Source organism: Brachyhypopomus gauderio, chromosome 17 (genome assembly GCF_052324685.1).
Source record: "Brachyhypopomus gauderio isolate BG-103 chromosome 17, BGAUD_0.2, whole genome shotgun sequence".
Lineage (NCBI taxonomy): Eukaryota > Metazoa > Chordata > Actinopteri > Gymnotiformes > Hypopomidae > Brachyhypopomus > Brachyhypopomus gauderio.
This window is the reverse complement of record NC_135227.1, coordinates 16,195,812-16,213,617: the sequence shown is the minus strand read 5'-3', so window position 1 is coordinate 16,213,617 and position 17,806 is coordinate 16,195,812. Positions and strand designations below refer to the sequence as shown.

The following is a 17,806-nucleotide window of genomic DNA, read 5'->3' as shown; positions in this document are numbered from 1 at the left end:
GTGAGAACATAACCTAGCTTTTTGAATATATAACCTTAGACCTTCTGAGAGTTACAGTCTCCGCCACAATGCATTCACCTCCGGGGAGTCACACTCACCACGTGTTCCTCTACACACGAGTGCCCTTTCCATCAGGGCCATACCCATACGCCTCATTAGAGGGGTTTCACGTCCCCTCTCAGCAGGGGTAGGTTCGTAGGGCACGCCCCCGATAGCCTCATCGCAGGCCCACTTCTGACCCCATGTGTGATGAAGGCTGAAGGCAGCCATGCTACCCCGGGGGGCAACTTTGAGGGCAAATCGGGGAGACGCGGCTGAATCCTATCCGGAACAGACCAGACAAATGAAGACCATAAGTAATTAGACATTTTTCCCACTTTTTTCTAGATAGCTAGTGCAGGGATGGGCACATACCATGTCCACCAACCAGTCCACCAAAGGGAATCAACCTTTGTATTACCCATAAGGCTTGTATAGTAACATTAACTGTATTTACAATGGAACGAACCATAGTTAATAATAGTAATTGCATCAGTAGGGCTCTAGATGAAATTTCAATTGCACAGTGAGACCAAATAAAAAAATCACCCAAGTGCATGAAAAGAGGGACACAATTGAGAAGTAGCCTTTAAAACCAACACCAGGTTCAAGTAATACAATTCTAGCACAGGCAACTCTAAAGCATTACTTATATTACAGCACAATGCATAATTCATTATGTTAATACATAATGCTTTGTACCAACTCTAACGACACATACATATATTTGTATTAATAATACATTTTAATACTAATGCACATATTAACAATGTATTGTTAATACATCATTCACATTAATAAAACCTTTGCCCAAAGCTAAACACACAATATATAAATATGGAAGGTGGTACTTTGTAGAATTAATAATATGAAAAAAATGAATCACCAGCCAGGGTTGCGCAGTAACTTTAATGTTCCTGAATTTAATTATTCTAGTTGAATATACAAATTCTTAAACACCGAGTTACCAGTTACCTGGTACCAGTTTCTGTTTATGTTATCTGTGTAGCGAGCCCAGCAACCATGCTGTCTGATGTGTGTGTAAGGGGGGGGGGGGGTTGTTGCTCCCACTCATAAATCATTCTGGAAAGGCATTCCAGCTCACAGCTTCAGTACTACAAGCTGTGGGGAGACGCATGTTGTTAACGAAAAGGAAGAATGAAGGGGAGAACTGCAGCGGCGATGCTTCATGTACGTCTCAGGCCATACGAGTCAGAAAATGTACATTTCAAATGTCAAAGCTGAAATGTCAGTTATAAATTGTCCAAGATCGCCATAAACATGGCCCTTCAATCGAGTGTCAGCACTTCAGTCACTGAACATCAAATGATGCTAAATAAAAAGAACTGACCAAAACTTTATACCTGAACTTTTGAGTTTTAAGTAATAATGTATTCAAATACAAAGTAAATATACAGATTACATTGAATACAATGTATGCAGGTCCAAACATGCATGAGCAACTGTAAACATCCTGCAAATAAGAGAACATATCATAAAATAAGTAACTTTCATATCTTATGACCACACACGCAGCTCTACGTTAAGGCTCAGTGAATTAAACTTACCTCATCAATTTTACAACTTCTTCAATATATCTAGCACACATCACATCACCACTGAGTGAAATGTCTTCTGCTCCTTTGCTTAGGTATGTCTAAACCTCCAAGATAAATAAAGAGGGGAGACTGATCAATTTACTGGCCTAGGGGTCCTGACCCCTCACATCACCCCTCTACATGTTTCTCATTACAGCTTCATCAGATAAACTACATGCTAATGTCTGTCAGACCTCCACGGCTTGTTCTTCCCTGCAGGTTCATTTCAGAATACAACCGTTTGAAACTATTTGCAAAAAGTTTTAACTTACATTTACAGCAATGGTTAATATTAACAAATACATAAAAATCCACTTTTTTTTTTTTTATAAACCCAAGGATACTGGCCAAATGTCATTTTTTCATATGCAAATGTAATAATTTCTACCCAGTCTTTCGGATTGTGAACAGCATTGACGAGTACTAATATAGGTGTTATTTTAACATGAACAATAACGATAACTTTGTGTTGAAGTTCATGGTTTGTTAATGTTACTATTCGAATGCTGTAAATAATGTTAAAACAACCTTAATGTAAAATATTAATTAAAAAAATATATACAGATGAAACCAGGACAGTTTATGATATCTTAGCTTATCATCAGTTTTGGTTATAAAAAATGACTCGTATGAAAATAAAGCCTAGATCAACTTCAACTTCAACTGACCTCAGTGCCGATTCCAAGTGGTGGTTTGGAATTTCAGTTCCTCCCTCAAACCTCAAATGTCAGCAATCAGTAATTATCAAGATTCCAGTTCCTGAGAATTACACCACAATCACAAACTTTACAAACTTTACAAATTTACTCAGTTTCCAAACAAAAACCTGTCTGTGTAGCCCGAGGTATCAGGGAAGTCTAATACTTTCTCATCATGAGAAGTTCGGGATTAAAACAGTTAAAATCACAGGTGTTCATCAGCTTTGATCTGCTGCAGCAGCGTGACCATGGTGCCACTTTCGTTGGGGGGTGGAGCTTCGGTGGAGTCCGTGACGTAGCTGCCCTCGCGGTGGGAGCAGCAGCAGAGCGCGTGGGTGCAGGAGTCCAGCGCCTCCTGCAGGCAGCGCTGGGCGCTCTCGCTGACGAAGCAGTACAGGGCCGGGTCCGCCACGCAGTTCAGGCTCGTGAGCAGGAGCGAGAAGTGGTAGTAGTTGAAGATCTTCTCGATGAAGGCGCAGTCCTTCTCCCTCGACGTCCGCACCAGCAGGAAGACGTGGTACGGCGAGAAGCACACCAGGAAGATGATGATGGTGCTGGTGACCAGGTTCTTGATGCGCACCTTCTGCGCCCTCTGGGTTCCGGCGCTCTTGCCCACCGCGTGCAGGACACGGAAGTACGACATGGACAGGACTCCCAGCGGGAACAGGAAACCCACGCACACGCGGTAGTAGTTGACGGAATGCTCCCAGGGCTTCATGGGGTAGTGCTCGAAACACACCGAGCGGTTTTTATTGTCCCTGCTCACCTCCTTGTGGAGGAAGAAGACCACACCCACGCAGAGCTCCTTCAGCCACACGATGGCGCTGATGAGCATGGCCGCCTTCATGGTGCGGAGGGAGGAGAAGTGAAGCGGATGGACCACGGCCAGGTAGCGGTCTATGGAGATGCAGCAGAGGAAACCCACGCTGACGTAGATGTTCTCGTACAGCAGGAAGCCAGACAGCTGGCACGCCAACTCTCCGTACTTCCAATCATCCCCCTGGAAGATGTACTGCAGCCAGAAGGGTAGCGAGGCCAGGTAGAGCAGGTCAGACACGGTCAGGTTCAGCAGGTAGACGCCCAGCTCATTCCGGGCCCTCACCTGGAGCCAGGCGTGGTAGAGAGAGTAGGCGTTGGCTGGAACACCAACCAGCAAGACCAGGATGTAGGTGCTGGAGAAGAGGTACAGATGAATCCCACTTTCAAAGGTGCAGTTCGTTTCTTCTGACATGTTCATCATGATGAGCTCTGACTCATTCCATGGGCTCTAGAGGAACCAAACAAAACAATTTCACATTCCTTTACAAATGTTCCACTAAGTGCAACACCTTTTGATTATAAATAAGCAGCACATACTTGTAATGCACTTTCCATGTCTGGCATCACTGCAGTTTCCAGGGCCAAATCCAGGATTCTATATGGAAAATATTTAGTACTTAAGCCAATTTTCTAGATTGTATATACAGTATAACAGCATATTATGTTTTTACAGCATATTTTCAGATTGGATATTGCTTTGCGCTCTTCACTTCAGGCTGATCTCAAATAGAAAATATTAATCCTAATATTAAACCTATAGCAGGAGATTTCCACCCAGTCCAACCTTATAAGACGAGGCATTTAGATTCACATTAGTCATTACAGTTTCATTACAGTCATTCGATTCCAGTCAAGTGTAACAAAACAGTCTGCACATGGTCTGACAGGTTGGCACGCTACACAAGAAAACGAACATAAATTGTTAGTTCACAAAGGATCTTTACATAGAAGAAGTCTGGGAACGTCTACACGCTTTCTTGCTAATCAGCCGGCTATTTTAAAAAGCTGTCAGTGGTGAAAAGCCTCAGCAAGCTTCCTGAAAACGCCAATATAGTCAGACATGAAGGCCACCAAAGCCTGATTTAACAGACATTATTCTAGAGAAACAAGCACCGGCTGTCGCAGCAGAACCGGGCACGTAGCACATCACTGTTCAGAGATCCATTCACACTTATGTTGGCTGTAGTTAAAGATGCCAAGCAGTACTTAGCATTCTCCTCCAAGAACAGTAAGTAGGCTACCACAGTGCCCACAAAGGACCTGCTGTCACGATGCCAAAAATCGGGGGGGGGGAAGATATTGGGCCCAGTTCTACTCATCAGCACTGAAACTACATCAATGTCAGACGTGTCAGGGAACAGTACCAAATGTAAACATCAAAACCTGCAATTCGACCATCCCTGCTGTTCAGAAGGGTTTTAATATAGTTTCCTGAAATGCTACACTGGGCTTGTAATTGAGGGGTGTGCGAGATTCTTTCTTCGTTGTGTGGTTCGCAGTCGTCGCTCCGTAACTGTGACTGGACCCTCCGCAACATCACTCGGGCTGAGGCAGAAGGAGCAGGTGCTGGACCCAGTCCACACTGCCCTCGTTTACACGCACATGAAGACCATACAGACGACATGTGCCATACACGTCGTTTCTATGCATAAATAATAGCCAAGTTTTAATGATCGAGGACAATAACATACTTGCTATACACGCTACTTCGTATTAGCTACTTTTTTCCTCGTCATTACTGACAACCTTACATCTTATCTGACAACCTCACTTGTTTCCTTTTTAATAAGATTTTAAGAATATTTGCCAAATATTCCCTAATGATGTCCAATTATCTATTTAGGACAAAATTAGTGTGCTCATTAACAATAATCACTAATCACAGAACTCGCAGGACAAATGTCTGGTTAACGTTTTTTTTTTGGTGATTTATCTGGATGTGTAGGTTATTCCATATAAAGCACATATCTACATTCAACAGGGGTTTCTGTTGTGAATTCAGCACAACACCTGCATGCAGGACGAGACACGAAGAAAACGCATCGAGAATGATCGCCAAAACTAGACTCACTTATCAATTATCTACATCCAGTCCATCATTGATAAAGAATCAAACACCAGTTTACTGAATAAAAGATGAAAGAGCATGTAAGTATGTTGAAGGGGTGAGAATGTGGCACCGTTAGTGAGTTAGGACAACAGGTGCGATATAACAGTGTTTTACATAACTGCAGATAGATATGCTACCTGAATACTGCTTAAACGACTCTCTCTCTCCCTCCACACACATCCATCCTTCTAACACATTTCATTCAACTTCACAATCATAGAACACTGCTTAAACAAACGCAAGTAAAATAAAGCATTACAAAACACACTATTTCGGCTCTAAGTGAATATATAAGCTATGCCATATTTCAGCAACGTTTACAATATGTTTCAGATTTAGGTTCCATAGAAAGAGAAATGAAAAGCATATTCGCAAAGATGGATCTTAAGCACTGATATGTAATTCTATAATAACTGAACAGCTCTTTACCGTGTGCTTCACTGGTGGACATTTAGCGCGGAACATGTTCGTCCTGTTACTTGTTCGTAACTAAGAGCGATAAATGAGCGGTGTTGCTTCTGTGTGTGTAGACTCATCAAAACTAGGCTGTATCAAATAGAGGATTAGATAGTTTACCTCCCTTCTGCTGTCTTTTCTGACACGTCTTGTCGCGTATTATCCAAAAAAATCAAATCACGATAAACCCGCTGCAAACTGGTGGAGTCGTGAGGGCGAGTGGAAGAGCATATTTCATCTCTTATCTCCCAGAATAATCATCCTAACATCGTCATTATTAAAACTGTCGAGAACATCTCGTGAGTGTTTCGGGAAGTACGCTGGTGATGAGGGGCAGCATGGCCAGTTCCGAGCGCACTGGACATAGATCCTGTTTTGTATTCATCACCGGCGCACACGTGGTCAGTGTCGGAGTGAAGCTTCAACTGGACAGACATCCCAGTGGGTTCAGCAAGCCTAGACAATAATTATTTAAATATCACATTATTTGGTGATGAGTCCGAATGGTGAATTATGAGGAAAAATAAACAAAAAAAATCTCATTTCGCTTGGAAAATCTTTATTATAAAGAGTTCAGTTTTTGGATAACAGCTTCCATACAAACACTCGTATCAGTTATTACACAGCCTATTATTTGAGACGTTTTGAGGGCGACTGTTAAAATAACTTACAGATAATAACCGTGGCCTGTGTACAGTAGTGTTTGAAAGTAATTCGTGTCTTGCCTGCGTGGACCCTACAACACTCCACCCTTTAAAATACAAGTGCACTGACACAGTTCTGCCCTTCACCATGGAGGCACAAACACAACCACACACAACCACAACCATCCGCTCCTTGTGCTGAAGCTCAGACAACACTACATGTAAACCAACCGGCCCAGCCCCGGGGTATTTCATTCATAATTTCATCTGCAATTTTATGTCCCATCTAGTAAAAACAATTCTCCTTTCGTCGTTTTTCCAAAACAGGTTTCTTGCGAAATCAAGACACGCTAATGAAGAGCATATTCTGTATCACATATCACACACTGATATTACAAAAGAGGACACAGACACACAGAAAGACACACACAATCACAGACACAAAAGGTCCTTTTCATGGGAGACATGAATAAATAAACCAGCTCTTAATAAACAGTTTACAGTGTTGCTGGTACAGTAATCAAACTCAGTTTCCTGCAGTAAACTGGGGAATGTGTCCAGTGTTAAGACTCCAGTTAAGACTTCATCCCGCCCATATAGTGCTCTATCAGTATATTTACTTCTATAAAAAAGAAAAGTGTTTTTTTGCCAAGTTGTCAGGTCAACACATACCACGTCTATAAAAGCCCTTGAGATGTTGAGGACAATGCCCCATAGGTGATAGTGTGAATGGAGAAAGCCCAGCAGGTTTGCCACTCCACTAACATTCATCGCTTCAGTGAAGAAATTCCTGCTCTCAACTCTTCGCCCCCAGCTTCAGGCCTGGTGTCCTGGTCCCCGTGCCATCTCCCTCTCCCTCTCATTGTCATTTTGTGATTCTACTGGCACGCCTCGGAGCAAAAGGGTGGCGCTTTGCCTCGTCCTTCATCGGACAGGTGGAGCCGCACGGCAGGGGTCTGTCCGTTGGGACCGAGAGGGCTGACGTTTCCAGTAAGCGATCTCGGCGAGGTTGTCCGAACGACGGACTCGCTCAGTCTGTGCGGTCTCCTAAAGATGGATCCTGTAATTACAGTGTGGTTCTCCAGGGAGTGGTCCCTCACGCACAAAAAGGCCAGTGTTTGATTTTCACATTCAGAATAGAACTGAAACGGGCCAGCTCTGCCGTCCAACGACTGCAGGAACATCAGAGGTGCTCGATAATGGAGAGGAAGGAAACTAAATACATTCTTAAGACGTGCATCCCTAAACATACGACGTGTGTACCCTGTGCAGATACATGGGAGTATTTCTGGGGGGCTTTAAATCCATTTACTTTGTGTTCACGTCATTCAACAGTCACCCCACCACAGGCCACACCCCCATCGCAGCGTCGCGCAGGGCTGAGGTAGAGCTACACGCAGCCGTATTCGTACCACACGGTCTGTGGGTCGTTGGCTGGGTCAGGCGAAGCGGGCGAGATGTTGGGCTGCTCTTTCGTGCCACAGCCCGGGCTGTCCGCCTTCTTCAGGGTCTGGGGGTCGGATAGCCTGCGCTCTCTGGGCTCCTCCACATCATCCAGCCTGAGGGCGGAGACGGCCCGCACCGGGGTCACCAGCGCCACCTCCCCTCGGTGGTGCTGGGTGGCCGGGCGGCCGTGCCCCGGTCCAAATCGCAACGCTCCGGAGCGCCCGCCGCAGAGACCCTCGCCCACCTGTGTGGGGGTGGAGGTGGAGCAGGGCAGGGGGGGCGGCCCGTCTCTGGGTGGAGCCACCGAAAGGCGGCGAGGGTCAACGCAGGGTGGGCCAGGGTCTCCAGGCAGGCATGAGGGGCCAGCCAGCCTGGCCGACTGCGGGCGCTCGCGTGCTGGCGCACCCGTCCGCCTCACTACACCCTCGGCCTGGCTCGGCGAGCCCGCCTCGGCCCGGTAGCCGTCAGGCCCGGTGGAGTGGAGGAGATCGGCCGAGGCCAGGCTGAAGGTGCGGCTTAGGCCGGCAGCCCCTCCGCGAGGCCCGGTGAGCGGCTGGGGAGAAGGCCGCCCACCTGGGCCACTCGCCCCGCGGCCGGGGAGCGTCTGGGAGTGAGAGGGTGGTGTGGATGTGTCCGCAAGCCTCATGCTAGGCTTCACGCTGTGCCCAGGTTTGGACGCTCGCCCGTCCGGCCCAGATGGAGGCGTTTTGACAGTGGGCGTGACGTAGCTGGTGGGGGTTTTGGCTGCATCCTTCAAGGGTCCTGACCGGCCCGTTCTAGTGAAATAATCTGCCATCAGGTCTTCCCGGCTGCCTGTCTGCACCTAAGAGAAAGACACAAAACTAGTAATTACGGAGCTCACACACAACCACAAGCCAAAAGTGTATTATAGCTGCATTACACAGACCCACAGAATCATAATCATCATCTTTATTGTAACCTTAGTGCAGAAACATAGAGGCAAGGAGACGACAGCCTGTTAAATATTTCATAACACCGATACGTGGGAACTGGTGAGACAGAGCTAGAGAACAACAGGAAGAGAAAGACGAGATAACAAGAAAGAGAAAAATAGGGGGCCGAGAGTTATTTGTTCAGCAGCTGATAAATGTGCTTAAAGACCAGAATATCAGCAGTCATAGTGGTGCTAGAACGTAAATAGTAAAATGTCTTTCAGCATTAAATGACATTAGCTTAATGGGCCCAAGTGATGCAAAACACCATTGAAATTTCAGCCCGAGCTGCGTCAAGCTGCTCAAAGCCAACATCACATCGGATAGAGTCCATTTTAAGTAGAGCCATTAAAAAATAGCCATAAAAAAGTAGCCCCTATTGATTTTTGACCGACTTAAAGAGTCTTATTGAGATCCTGCTGCTTTGGCGTACCAGCTCTGAAAAGGTAATGTCACGAGGACCAATCAGAATTTCTCAGGAATATCCCAAATTTTACCCTAATTTCTCAACAGCGTTGAGAAAATTTCCAAACTGCCAAATTTCCGCTTTACACCCAGTCTGAAACTTTAAATGACACTCGCAAGTTTTGCCCTACATTAGGCATAACAGAAAACCACGTTAATGTGTAAAACACCGATATTCACAATGCAACACCTATTTTCTAATAAGGGAAATGACACAAGCCTCTGGTTTAGAAAGGAATCACTTTCTAAACCACTTTCTGGAGAGCTTTGCAGATGCCCACGGTGCTGCTGCCTTAGCCAACTGATCCGAAGAGGGGCGGGACCTCCCTGCTCCCGCGCCTCCTTAACATCCAATCATCTATTTCGTTTAGCTGACATTTAAGAGGGAAATAGTTGCTGCTGCACCACTCTGACATTGATTTGTTTGCGTCTAGGCCGTCCCCTCTCCGTCAGTGATGAGACACAGTGGCACCAGCTGCAGTCCTGCACCAAAGACTGCACTGGGGCTATTTTTGGCAAACGCACTGTGTTTATAAGGAGCACAGGAGGGGAGTAAGAACACATCCCTGAGGTGCACCTGTGTTCTGGGTCAGCAGTTACGTGAGGCAGAGTAGCAGTGCAGGGCTGGATCTTTGCTTGATGGAAATGCTGGTGCTGAATTGCTGAACTGCTGAATCACTTGCATACAAATGTTTTTTTTTTTTGTCCAGATGTGAGAGAGCAGGGTGCACCGTCAGTGTAATGTCCAGTGTAATGTCCAGTGTAATGCCATCATCATGTAATGACATCACTGGAGTGGGTCCAGGGTAACAGGTAGTGATGAATACGTGTAGGTTTTGACTGCTCTGGGTATTTCATAACAGGTGAAATCAGGATGGTAACATTCAAGCCAGTAACGTTTGGTTTCTTATGCACCGACACAAATATGGTCTTCTTGAAGAACCTCTGGATTTCTTCCAAGACACTTAGGAAGGGTGCGAGATGTTGTTAAATATCCACTAATTGGACAGCGCAGTCTCTAAGGACTCTGGCACGGATGGTGTCGGGACTTGGAGTCTTACCACTTTGAATCATCATATTTTCTTGGTGCACAGCTAGTTCCATAGCAGGGTATAAATTGTTTGTGGTAATGAGGCATACACTGGTGCATTACTGTTTCCTGTCTTGTAGTCTATAATGGAGCGCGAGACCTTCCACATGCACTTGAGGTTAGAGCCACTGCAGTGAACACTCGTAGTCGTTCTTGGTGAGATTGATGGCCCTCTGCAGGTCTCAACTGGACTTGCTACGTGCCCATCAGCTCCAGATTCGCATGCAGCAGAATGTGCTTTCATTAGACATGCATCAACCACTGACCCTGGTGTCGCTTTTGAGTACGATGTCATTAATACACTTGCCGATGTAGCCTCTGACAGAGCATGGCTCCATGTAACTACTTCTACAACTGGTTGATCCAGTTCCAGCCTTTGTTTGTATGTATTTAGGAGCAGAATGAACTGCCTTACCAAAAGCCAGGCAGAGGAATAACGTACCGTACATGCGGAGTAACAACGGTGTAACTACATGCAGTGTAACTACATGTGGTGTAACAACGGCGTAACTACGGTACAGCGTCTGGGTGCCTCCTGTGGGCAGATGAATATGCTGCTAGAATTTAGGTGGAACTTTATGTTTGCCCCAATAAAATCCACATCAACACCACAAGCGATTTCAAGAGTTCTGTCCTGATGGCAGATGGAACAGCCATCTGTGCTACCGTGCGGTCCGGCACAGATGCACGCAGCCGCGCGTGCCTGAAAGCCAGCACACAGCACGCCGAGCCCATCTTCACAGCAGAAGTGGTGTGGAGAGGTCACCTGGTCCTTCTCTGTGGCAGTGCTGGAGATCAAAGCAGCAGTAAGATGAACAGGTGGCTGTGTGTCCCCCCGTGTAGGGCTGCCACAAACGATTATTTTAATAGTCGACTAATCACCGATTAATTTTTACGATTAGTCGACTAGTCGGATTGTACGTTAATTGAATATAAAACATACACTAGAATGCAACTGCTATTACATAACCATCATTAGATTTCAGCTATAACTAAAAATAAAAACAATTAAGATAATAGTTCATTAAACCTTTAATGAAATGTGCAGCTTGTTGCAACAAACAATTATTAAAATAAGGATAAGGCACTGCCTTAAAAAACACAAAAATAAATAGGCCTACATTAATAAAGAATTTTTTTTAGGTTTTTCTTTCTTTCATTAGTCTCTGGCATCAAACTTCGCTACATTTAAATCAAATTAGGTAGGGACCTGAAACTAAGGAGTTATTCACAAAAATAAAGTTTTGGTCTCACTGACGTTACAGAAAATACACGAATGCGTGCTAAGGCTAATGAAACAAATCGCCATCACTAATGTTAACTTTTACAGCTACAGCGATAAGCAGGGTTGCCAACTCTCACGCATTGAGAGTGAGACACACGCATTTGACCGTCTTCACACGCTCACACACCCGATTTCTCACGCCGAAAAAAAATCTAGTTTATTTACCTCTGATCCACATCTATGATTCAATGAGTTACTAGTTCGCTCTGGCGACAACTACTGGCAATCGCGATATAATACTCAATTTGTGTCCATTTTACGTTTTTTGCACTTTTATGAACATAGTTCTGAATATTGTAAACATTAAGATTTATTTATGACTGCTTTCTGACATCTTGGAGATTGTCAAAATTTTCTGCAAGAAAATGAGCTGATCAACATGTTGAGTGAGACAGCTCCTTTGTGCAGTAATAATATTGCCAGCTGTTGAGAAAACTTCACAGCTTTATGCTTAACGCGTCACGACCGGCGTGAGGGTCCGAAAACGACGTAATCGCGGTGGCTCCGCACCTGTCGCTTCGCGAGGTCGTGCACCTCTCGAATTTTGTAACTTCCCGCGCGCCGCGCTTCAGCGCAATGAACAAAGTCATGTTTGCAGGGTTCATACACCTAAACAAGGTGGAATTAAAGCATGTCACGCGATATAAAACGCGAGACGTTAAAACGATAGGCCTACGCATATACGGGGAAAATTTGCCAATTCTAAAGATCGATCTCAGGTTTAATAAATCGATATCGAATCATTCAAATGAAGATCGATTTGAATTGAAAAATCGATTTTTTAAACACACCCCTACCGACAACAGAGAGAACCCAAAAAGACTGCAGAGAAAGAAGGCGGGGCTAAATGGCTGTCCTGTTCAGCATGCACGTTCTTCATTGGTTATGATTGGTTTGCTTTTTGCTGTGCGCCATCCTCTCTGAGCGTCTCCTCTTACCGTAGGGGGGGGCAGGGCGTTGCTCTCCTGTAGGAACTCCTCCAGGGTGACCATCTCACTGCCCGGCGAGGAGGCGCGGTGGCGGGCGGGGCATGGGGCGGGGCGTGCGTCACAGGGGAGGGTGGAGCTACGGGGCAGCAGGGAGGTCTGGCTGAGGCGGCAACCTTCGTGACCCATCCTGGTGACGTCATCACTGGAGAGGCTGGCAGATCGACCCTGCAGACGCTCTAAAGAATCTAGGACAGAAACAAACGGAACGATGTACGAACAACGTGAAATCGCAATTACCTTCGAGAGAGAAACTCTTGCATCGTGCCTTGCCTCAAAAAATACCAACACCATAACGAATACTAAAGAACACTAATACCATAACGATTTAGCAAAAGATGCTCCAGATTCTCTGAGAGATATTACGTCTACGCGTTTTTGTTATGGAAAATGCACTTTGAGTAGGATGTGATAAGCGTGGGGAAAGCAGAGAGACGGAGAGATGAATCACACCTTTCCAGTTGACAGGCGAGTTGCTGCTGGAGGTGTTGTGGCTGTGGTCGGTGGAGTTGGTCCGGGGGCCTGCAGTGGAGGGGGGGGGGGTTACGCTCGTTTGTCTACACAGCTCTCACAGAGGCAGACACATGAAGTTCTGGACCGAGCTGTATTGATCTGGCTTGATCTACCTGCGTTTCCATGGCCACCGGCGCCAAAGCCAGCATCAAGGGAGTGGAGACGCTGGTCCTCCTCAGAGATTAATCCTGCAGAAGCACACGGAGGTGACAACGTTCAGGAGTGGGGGGGGGGGGGGGGGGGGTGTGATGGGGGGAGGGGGGGTGTGATTTCCTGACAAGATTACACCACTTAAAAATTGAGAAATGACGCATGACCGATAAATGCCAGTGACAGGAAATACGGCATGTTGGGTAATGTCTGTCTAGCTCAGATACAGGACAGCACTCCATCAACGGAGAGGGGAGAGTGTTCAAATAAACATTCAATCAAGACCAGTCAACAAAAATCTTAATGTTTATCGCACAATCTGTGTGTTACGAATGTTTACGAATCATGGTGGAATAGATAAGACTGCATTTAAGGTGTGGGTTACAAAAGTTTTCTGTTTACAGAGTTACCTTTATGCCTTCGGCCTGACCGGCCGCTGGATGGCAGGAAGCCTGCTGCGCTGTGGGAATTGTGGTTCAGCGGGGTGGAGCAGGAGACTCCTGGCTCTGTGCCTCTCCGCCTCACTGCCACATCCTCATAGCCGTTCATGTTCTCGCTGCTGCCCCCTGCTGGGCGGTAGCCTTCTCGGCCTCGGGAGCCGCTGCAGTCGTTCAGGCCTGGGGGGTTGGGGGGGGTTAGACAGAGTCAAGGGGCTGCGTGGGAGGACACGGCCGGGCGACGCAAACGTACAAACAAGCACTGCAGCAGAGCTCCTGCGGATGTGCTGGGCAGCTGCGTAGGAGGACGTTAGCGCAAACGCTCGCGCGCGAGTTAGCATGCAGCATTCTCTGCAAACATACAGTGGGAGCTAATATGACATTTCCAACAGTTTCTCACAGGCTTGAAGATGATGCAAAAAAGAATAATAAGACATGAGTTCAAATGAGATTCTGGAGCCGTGCGTGTTTGCTCCTCTCTGCTGCGGTGCAAGACACCGGACTCTTCCTCAGGTCGTAAATAACCCAACTGTACTTCTAATGACCTACGTTATGACTGGATTATTAGTATACTGCTACAACATCAGCGTGGTACGAGCTTGCATAGGCCAGCACAACAGATGATGTTCAACAGTCAAATAGCCAAAGGAACCAGATGGAATTGCAAGCAGCAAGCGTAAGCCAAATAAGGGGGGCAGCCTCACTGTTCGACCCCTCCCTCCCTAAACCCAGAGGTGTGTGGCAGTTTCTTCAAGCACAAAGTTAACAAGAGCCACCGAGTCTTCCTCCTCTTCTCATCATCATCCTCCATGTCCATCCTTCTTCCACTAACTCTCTACAACTTCCTCTTCCATTGTGCACACGTGACTGGTGTGTAACCACCCGTCCTCTGGGCCCCAGTGATCTCACGGTACCGGCTCTCCGTCAACACTTCCACCATCAACATCTCTGGAACGTCAGGTCACGCGCCTGCTGCCTTCAAGACACACAGCTTTCATTTTCATGCAAGGTGCAAAGGACCCAGACGTTTCTTCCCAGAGACGCCACTGGGTCGTTAGTCACTGGGCCGTTAGTCACTGGGCCATTAGTCCAGTTCCCCTCCTGCCGTCTCCAGGCTGGACCACCGCGGCTCACTCGCTGCACACGCCACCAGACCCACAATGCATCTGCATCACTCCTTCATCTCCAGCTGACACACTAGTGGCGTCCTGCCCACTGCACCTCCAGGTCACACCTATATTTTCACAACCTTAAATACACCAATAAATGTGCTGCGTAAACTGTTTCTCTGCGTTTCTATGATTACAATGTCATCTCTCTCAAACAGCTGTTCCACTGTCTACTGCAAACTCTGTCGTGTACTAAGCCAGTGTGACTTGTTTTACGAAAGGATTATTTTACTTAACTGGCAGTAACACTTTGCAGTCATATCAAACCTCTAGTAACTGTACATATAGCACCTATAAATACCAGAGCTTCCTGTAGCCTGCATCAGCATATCAAGGGCTTTCCTGCACATTTGGAAGAAGACAGTCACAGCGAAAACAGCTAACCAACCCCCCTCCAAGAGGCATGTACACACACACACGCACGCACAAACACACACACACACACACACACACACCAATCTCTCTCCCCATCAATGCTGCTGGGTGTTGAAGTGGACAGCGCTGGAACACCTAAGACACAAATCGATAGGTCTCTCTGGACTGCCTAAATCTGTCCCTTCAGCAGTAGTGCGGCATCTCGTCTGGATCCAGAACACCAGGCCTGGCAAATACCCATCAAGATGACCCCATGATACCCAACGAAATGAGCACGTTTTAAGAAATGAACCAAACATACACACAGGACACATGTTGCTCGGCAGTAGCTGGTGACGAAGGCGAGGGGGAGCGCACACACACTCACACACACACACCGGCCGTCCTCATTCCTCAGCCAGCAGGTGTATAAGGGGAACACTCCTCTGATTAACTTATTCCCCCCGGCCCCTCCCCCGCTCTCTCCACACACACTCAATTAGATTTATATTGACTGGTCTCTTTAACACAGGGGCCGCGGGCCGCGGTGAACGCTGTCATACGGGGACACATTTGTCTTCCTCATGCTGGCTCTGAAGCTTGCGCCCTCACACACACACACACACACACACACACACACACACACACACACACACACACACACACACACACACACGCAAGCATGCAAGCGCACACACACATTACTCATGGAGCAACAGCAAAGCCTGATGCATTCAGGGCTCCAAGTCACCAAACTGCTACTTACAGTAAAGTTCTACTCAGACAGCTGGCCTGGGATCAGTGGCCTCCTCAAGAGCGCAGGGTTCAGCCTGTGTGTGTGTGTGTGTGTGTGTGTGTGTGTGTGTGTGTTACTAGACCTCAGTAGTGTATTAGAAATGGATTACTGTGGTGATGACATCAGAAATGTGTTGCTGGTGTTCTTTGGGACTCGTGCGTTAGTGCATACGTTTATGAAAGAACAGTGCATGTGAAACACACAGGTGCACTGGCAAAAACAGAACAGTGTAAAAAAAGTCCTCATGGGGGGTGCAGCATAAAAGTGGAGATTAATACAAGTTATAATTATTATGGTATCTACTGCTAATGATGATGATGATGAAGATGAATGCCGGTAATGCAGGGTTTAGAACTGGCCAATGAGAGATAGCGACTCGCTCGGGGAGGCGGATGCCAGGACGTTGGGCGAGGACCAGAAACACAGGCGATTGGTCAGGGAGGGTCGCCGTGGCGGCGGTGTGTGCGGTAGCTGCATTTTCTCCTGGCTCTTGCTTCGCAGGAAGCGGAAGAGCTTGGCAGCCGGTGGGGCTGGGTGTGTGTGTGAGGAGGGTTAATGCGCACACACACACACACACACACACACACACACACACACACACACACACACACACACACACACAGATGGGGGTTCAGAGGAGGAGAAGAAACAGATCAGAACGTTAAGCATGATTATCAACCCCAACGAGAGCTGAGGAAAAGAAAGAAATGAGATGAGATGAACTACATGCAAGTGGACGTTGTTACGGGTTCCTATATTACGTAATGAGCCTAGAGGACCAGTAGGTAATAGAGGAACAGAGGATGTGGCAAAAGGAGTTCAACTGTAAGGATGTGACCAAGACACAACATGCCCCCTTGTGGACCAAGATGGTCATAACACCACAATGCATTTCGATTTTAACAAAACACTCTGGCAATCGCTCTGCACTGTTCGTTTAATTGTGTGTTTATGCTTAGTGGGACGCAAGTCACACTCCACTGATGGTCAGACGGGCACTCACCTCTTCCGCTGAGCGTCGGGCTGAAAACGTGGTTCTCCTCCGTTCTTCCTGGGGAGTCCAGGCTGGTTTGGGCCGGGCGGGGGGGCAGCGGAGGGGGTCGGAGGAGCGGACTGTCGTCCAGGCCGTGGGAGGTGGGGCTGGGGATGTCGGGGAGGGGGATGTCGGGCGCGCTGCGAATGCGCTCGCGTGAGCCGTCCGGACGATCACGCGCCGCCTCCTTCTTGGGTTTGATCAGCTTGACTATGGCTTTGGCTCCTCCCCAGTGGCTCCTCCTGCCAGAGGGGGGGCGGAGACACGGAGGTTAAGGGAGCACGCTGATGGGGACCAAGAGACGAGCCAGCGTGAGGTTTTAACTGAAGGGCCTGACACGTGTTTAATGGCGAGTGAGTTGGATCAACGTACTTTTTAGGAGTGGGATCGTAGAACTTGTACTGGTCCATGATCTTCTCCTCCAGCTTCTCCTTCTGTCGGCGCAGAGAGTTCAGCTTATCGCTGGAATACGCAGAAAGGGAGACGGGCTTGAGACCCATACCCACCTACATGCAGGGCTCGGGTCATGGAGCGCACACACACGCACACACACACACGGACACGGACGCGCACACACACACGCACACACACTCACATGTACTGCTTCTGCTCCTCGTGGTAGAGCTCCTTGCTCTCCATGGTCCTCTCTAGCAGAGTCTGGTTCTGCTGACTCAGCATCTGGATCTGGCTCAGGAGGTGGTGGTTCTCTTCCTCCAGGTTCCCCTTCAGCCGTGTCAGGAGCTACACACACACACACACACACAC

General features: G+C 47.3%; 2 protein-coding genes across 9 annotated transcripts in view; both read right to left on the bottom strand.

The window, feature by feature from the left end:
* Positions 1–17: 17 nt before the first annotated feature.
* On the bottom strand, positions 18–6,117 carry gpr68 (G protein-coupled receptor 68). 8 transcript variants are annotated; one of them, XR_013121991.1, is made up of 4 exons: positions 5,694–6,117; positions 2,306–3,602; positions 1,608–1,702; positions 18–321 (listed from the first exon to the last, which is right to left on the bottom strand). XR_013121991.1 is itself a non-coding variant. In XM_076979234.1 (3 exons), the coding sequence occupies exons 2-3, from the start codon at positions 3,716–3,718 to the stop codon at positions 2,541–2,543; spliced, it is 1,089 nt and encodes a 362-aa protein (XP_076835349.1). In that variant the 5' UTR covers positions 3,719–3,749; positions 5,694–6,117; the 3' UTR covers positions 18–2,540. The 8 variants fall into 8 exon arrangements, 5 of the variants coding, with proteins under 5 accessions (XP_076835349.1, XP_076835351.1, XP_076835348.1 ...); XR_013121989.1 differs by having other exon boundaries at positions 1,608–3,602; XR_013121990.1 differs by having other exon boundaries at positions 18–1,702.
* Positions 6,118–6,262: 145 nt separating this feature from the next.
* The window catches only part of ccdc88c (coiled-coil domain containing 88C), a 46,817-nt gene continuing 35,273 nt past the window's right edge, over positions 6,263–17,806 (bottom strand). Inside the window, exons 23-30 of the mRNA XM_076979227.1 lie at positions 17,637–17,782; positions 17,414–17,503; positions 17,012–17,283; positions 13,663–13,869; positions 13,216–13,290; positions 13,043–13,111; positions 12,542–12,777; positions 6,263–8,633 (exon numbers count right to left, since the gene is read on the bottom strand). Of these exons, the coding sequence (XP_076835342.1) occupies positions 7,755–8,633; positions 12,542–12,777; positions 13,043–13,111; positions 13,216–13,290; positions 13,663–13,869; positions 17,012–17,283; positions 17,414–17,503; positions 17,637–17,782 (1,974 nt within the window). The 3' untranslated portion in view covers positions 6,263–7,754. The remainder of the gene's footprint in view (positions 8,634–12,541; positions 12,778–13,042; positions 13,112–13,215; positions 13,291–13,662; positions 13,870–17,011; positions 17,284–17,413; positions 17,504–17,636; positions 17,783–17,806) is intronic.

What these genes read in the sequence shown, in the direction of transcription:
- gpr68 (XM_076979232.1), bottom strand. Translation starts at nt 5,729, where the DNA reads ATGTTCCGCGCTAAATGTCCACCAGTGAAGCACACG. An exon ending in GTCCACCAGTGAAGCACACG is followed by an intron (nt 3,603 to 5,693) that starts GTAAAGAGCTGT and finishes TGGTTCCTCTAG; the next exon opens with AGCCCATGGAATGAGTCAGA.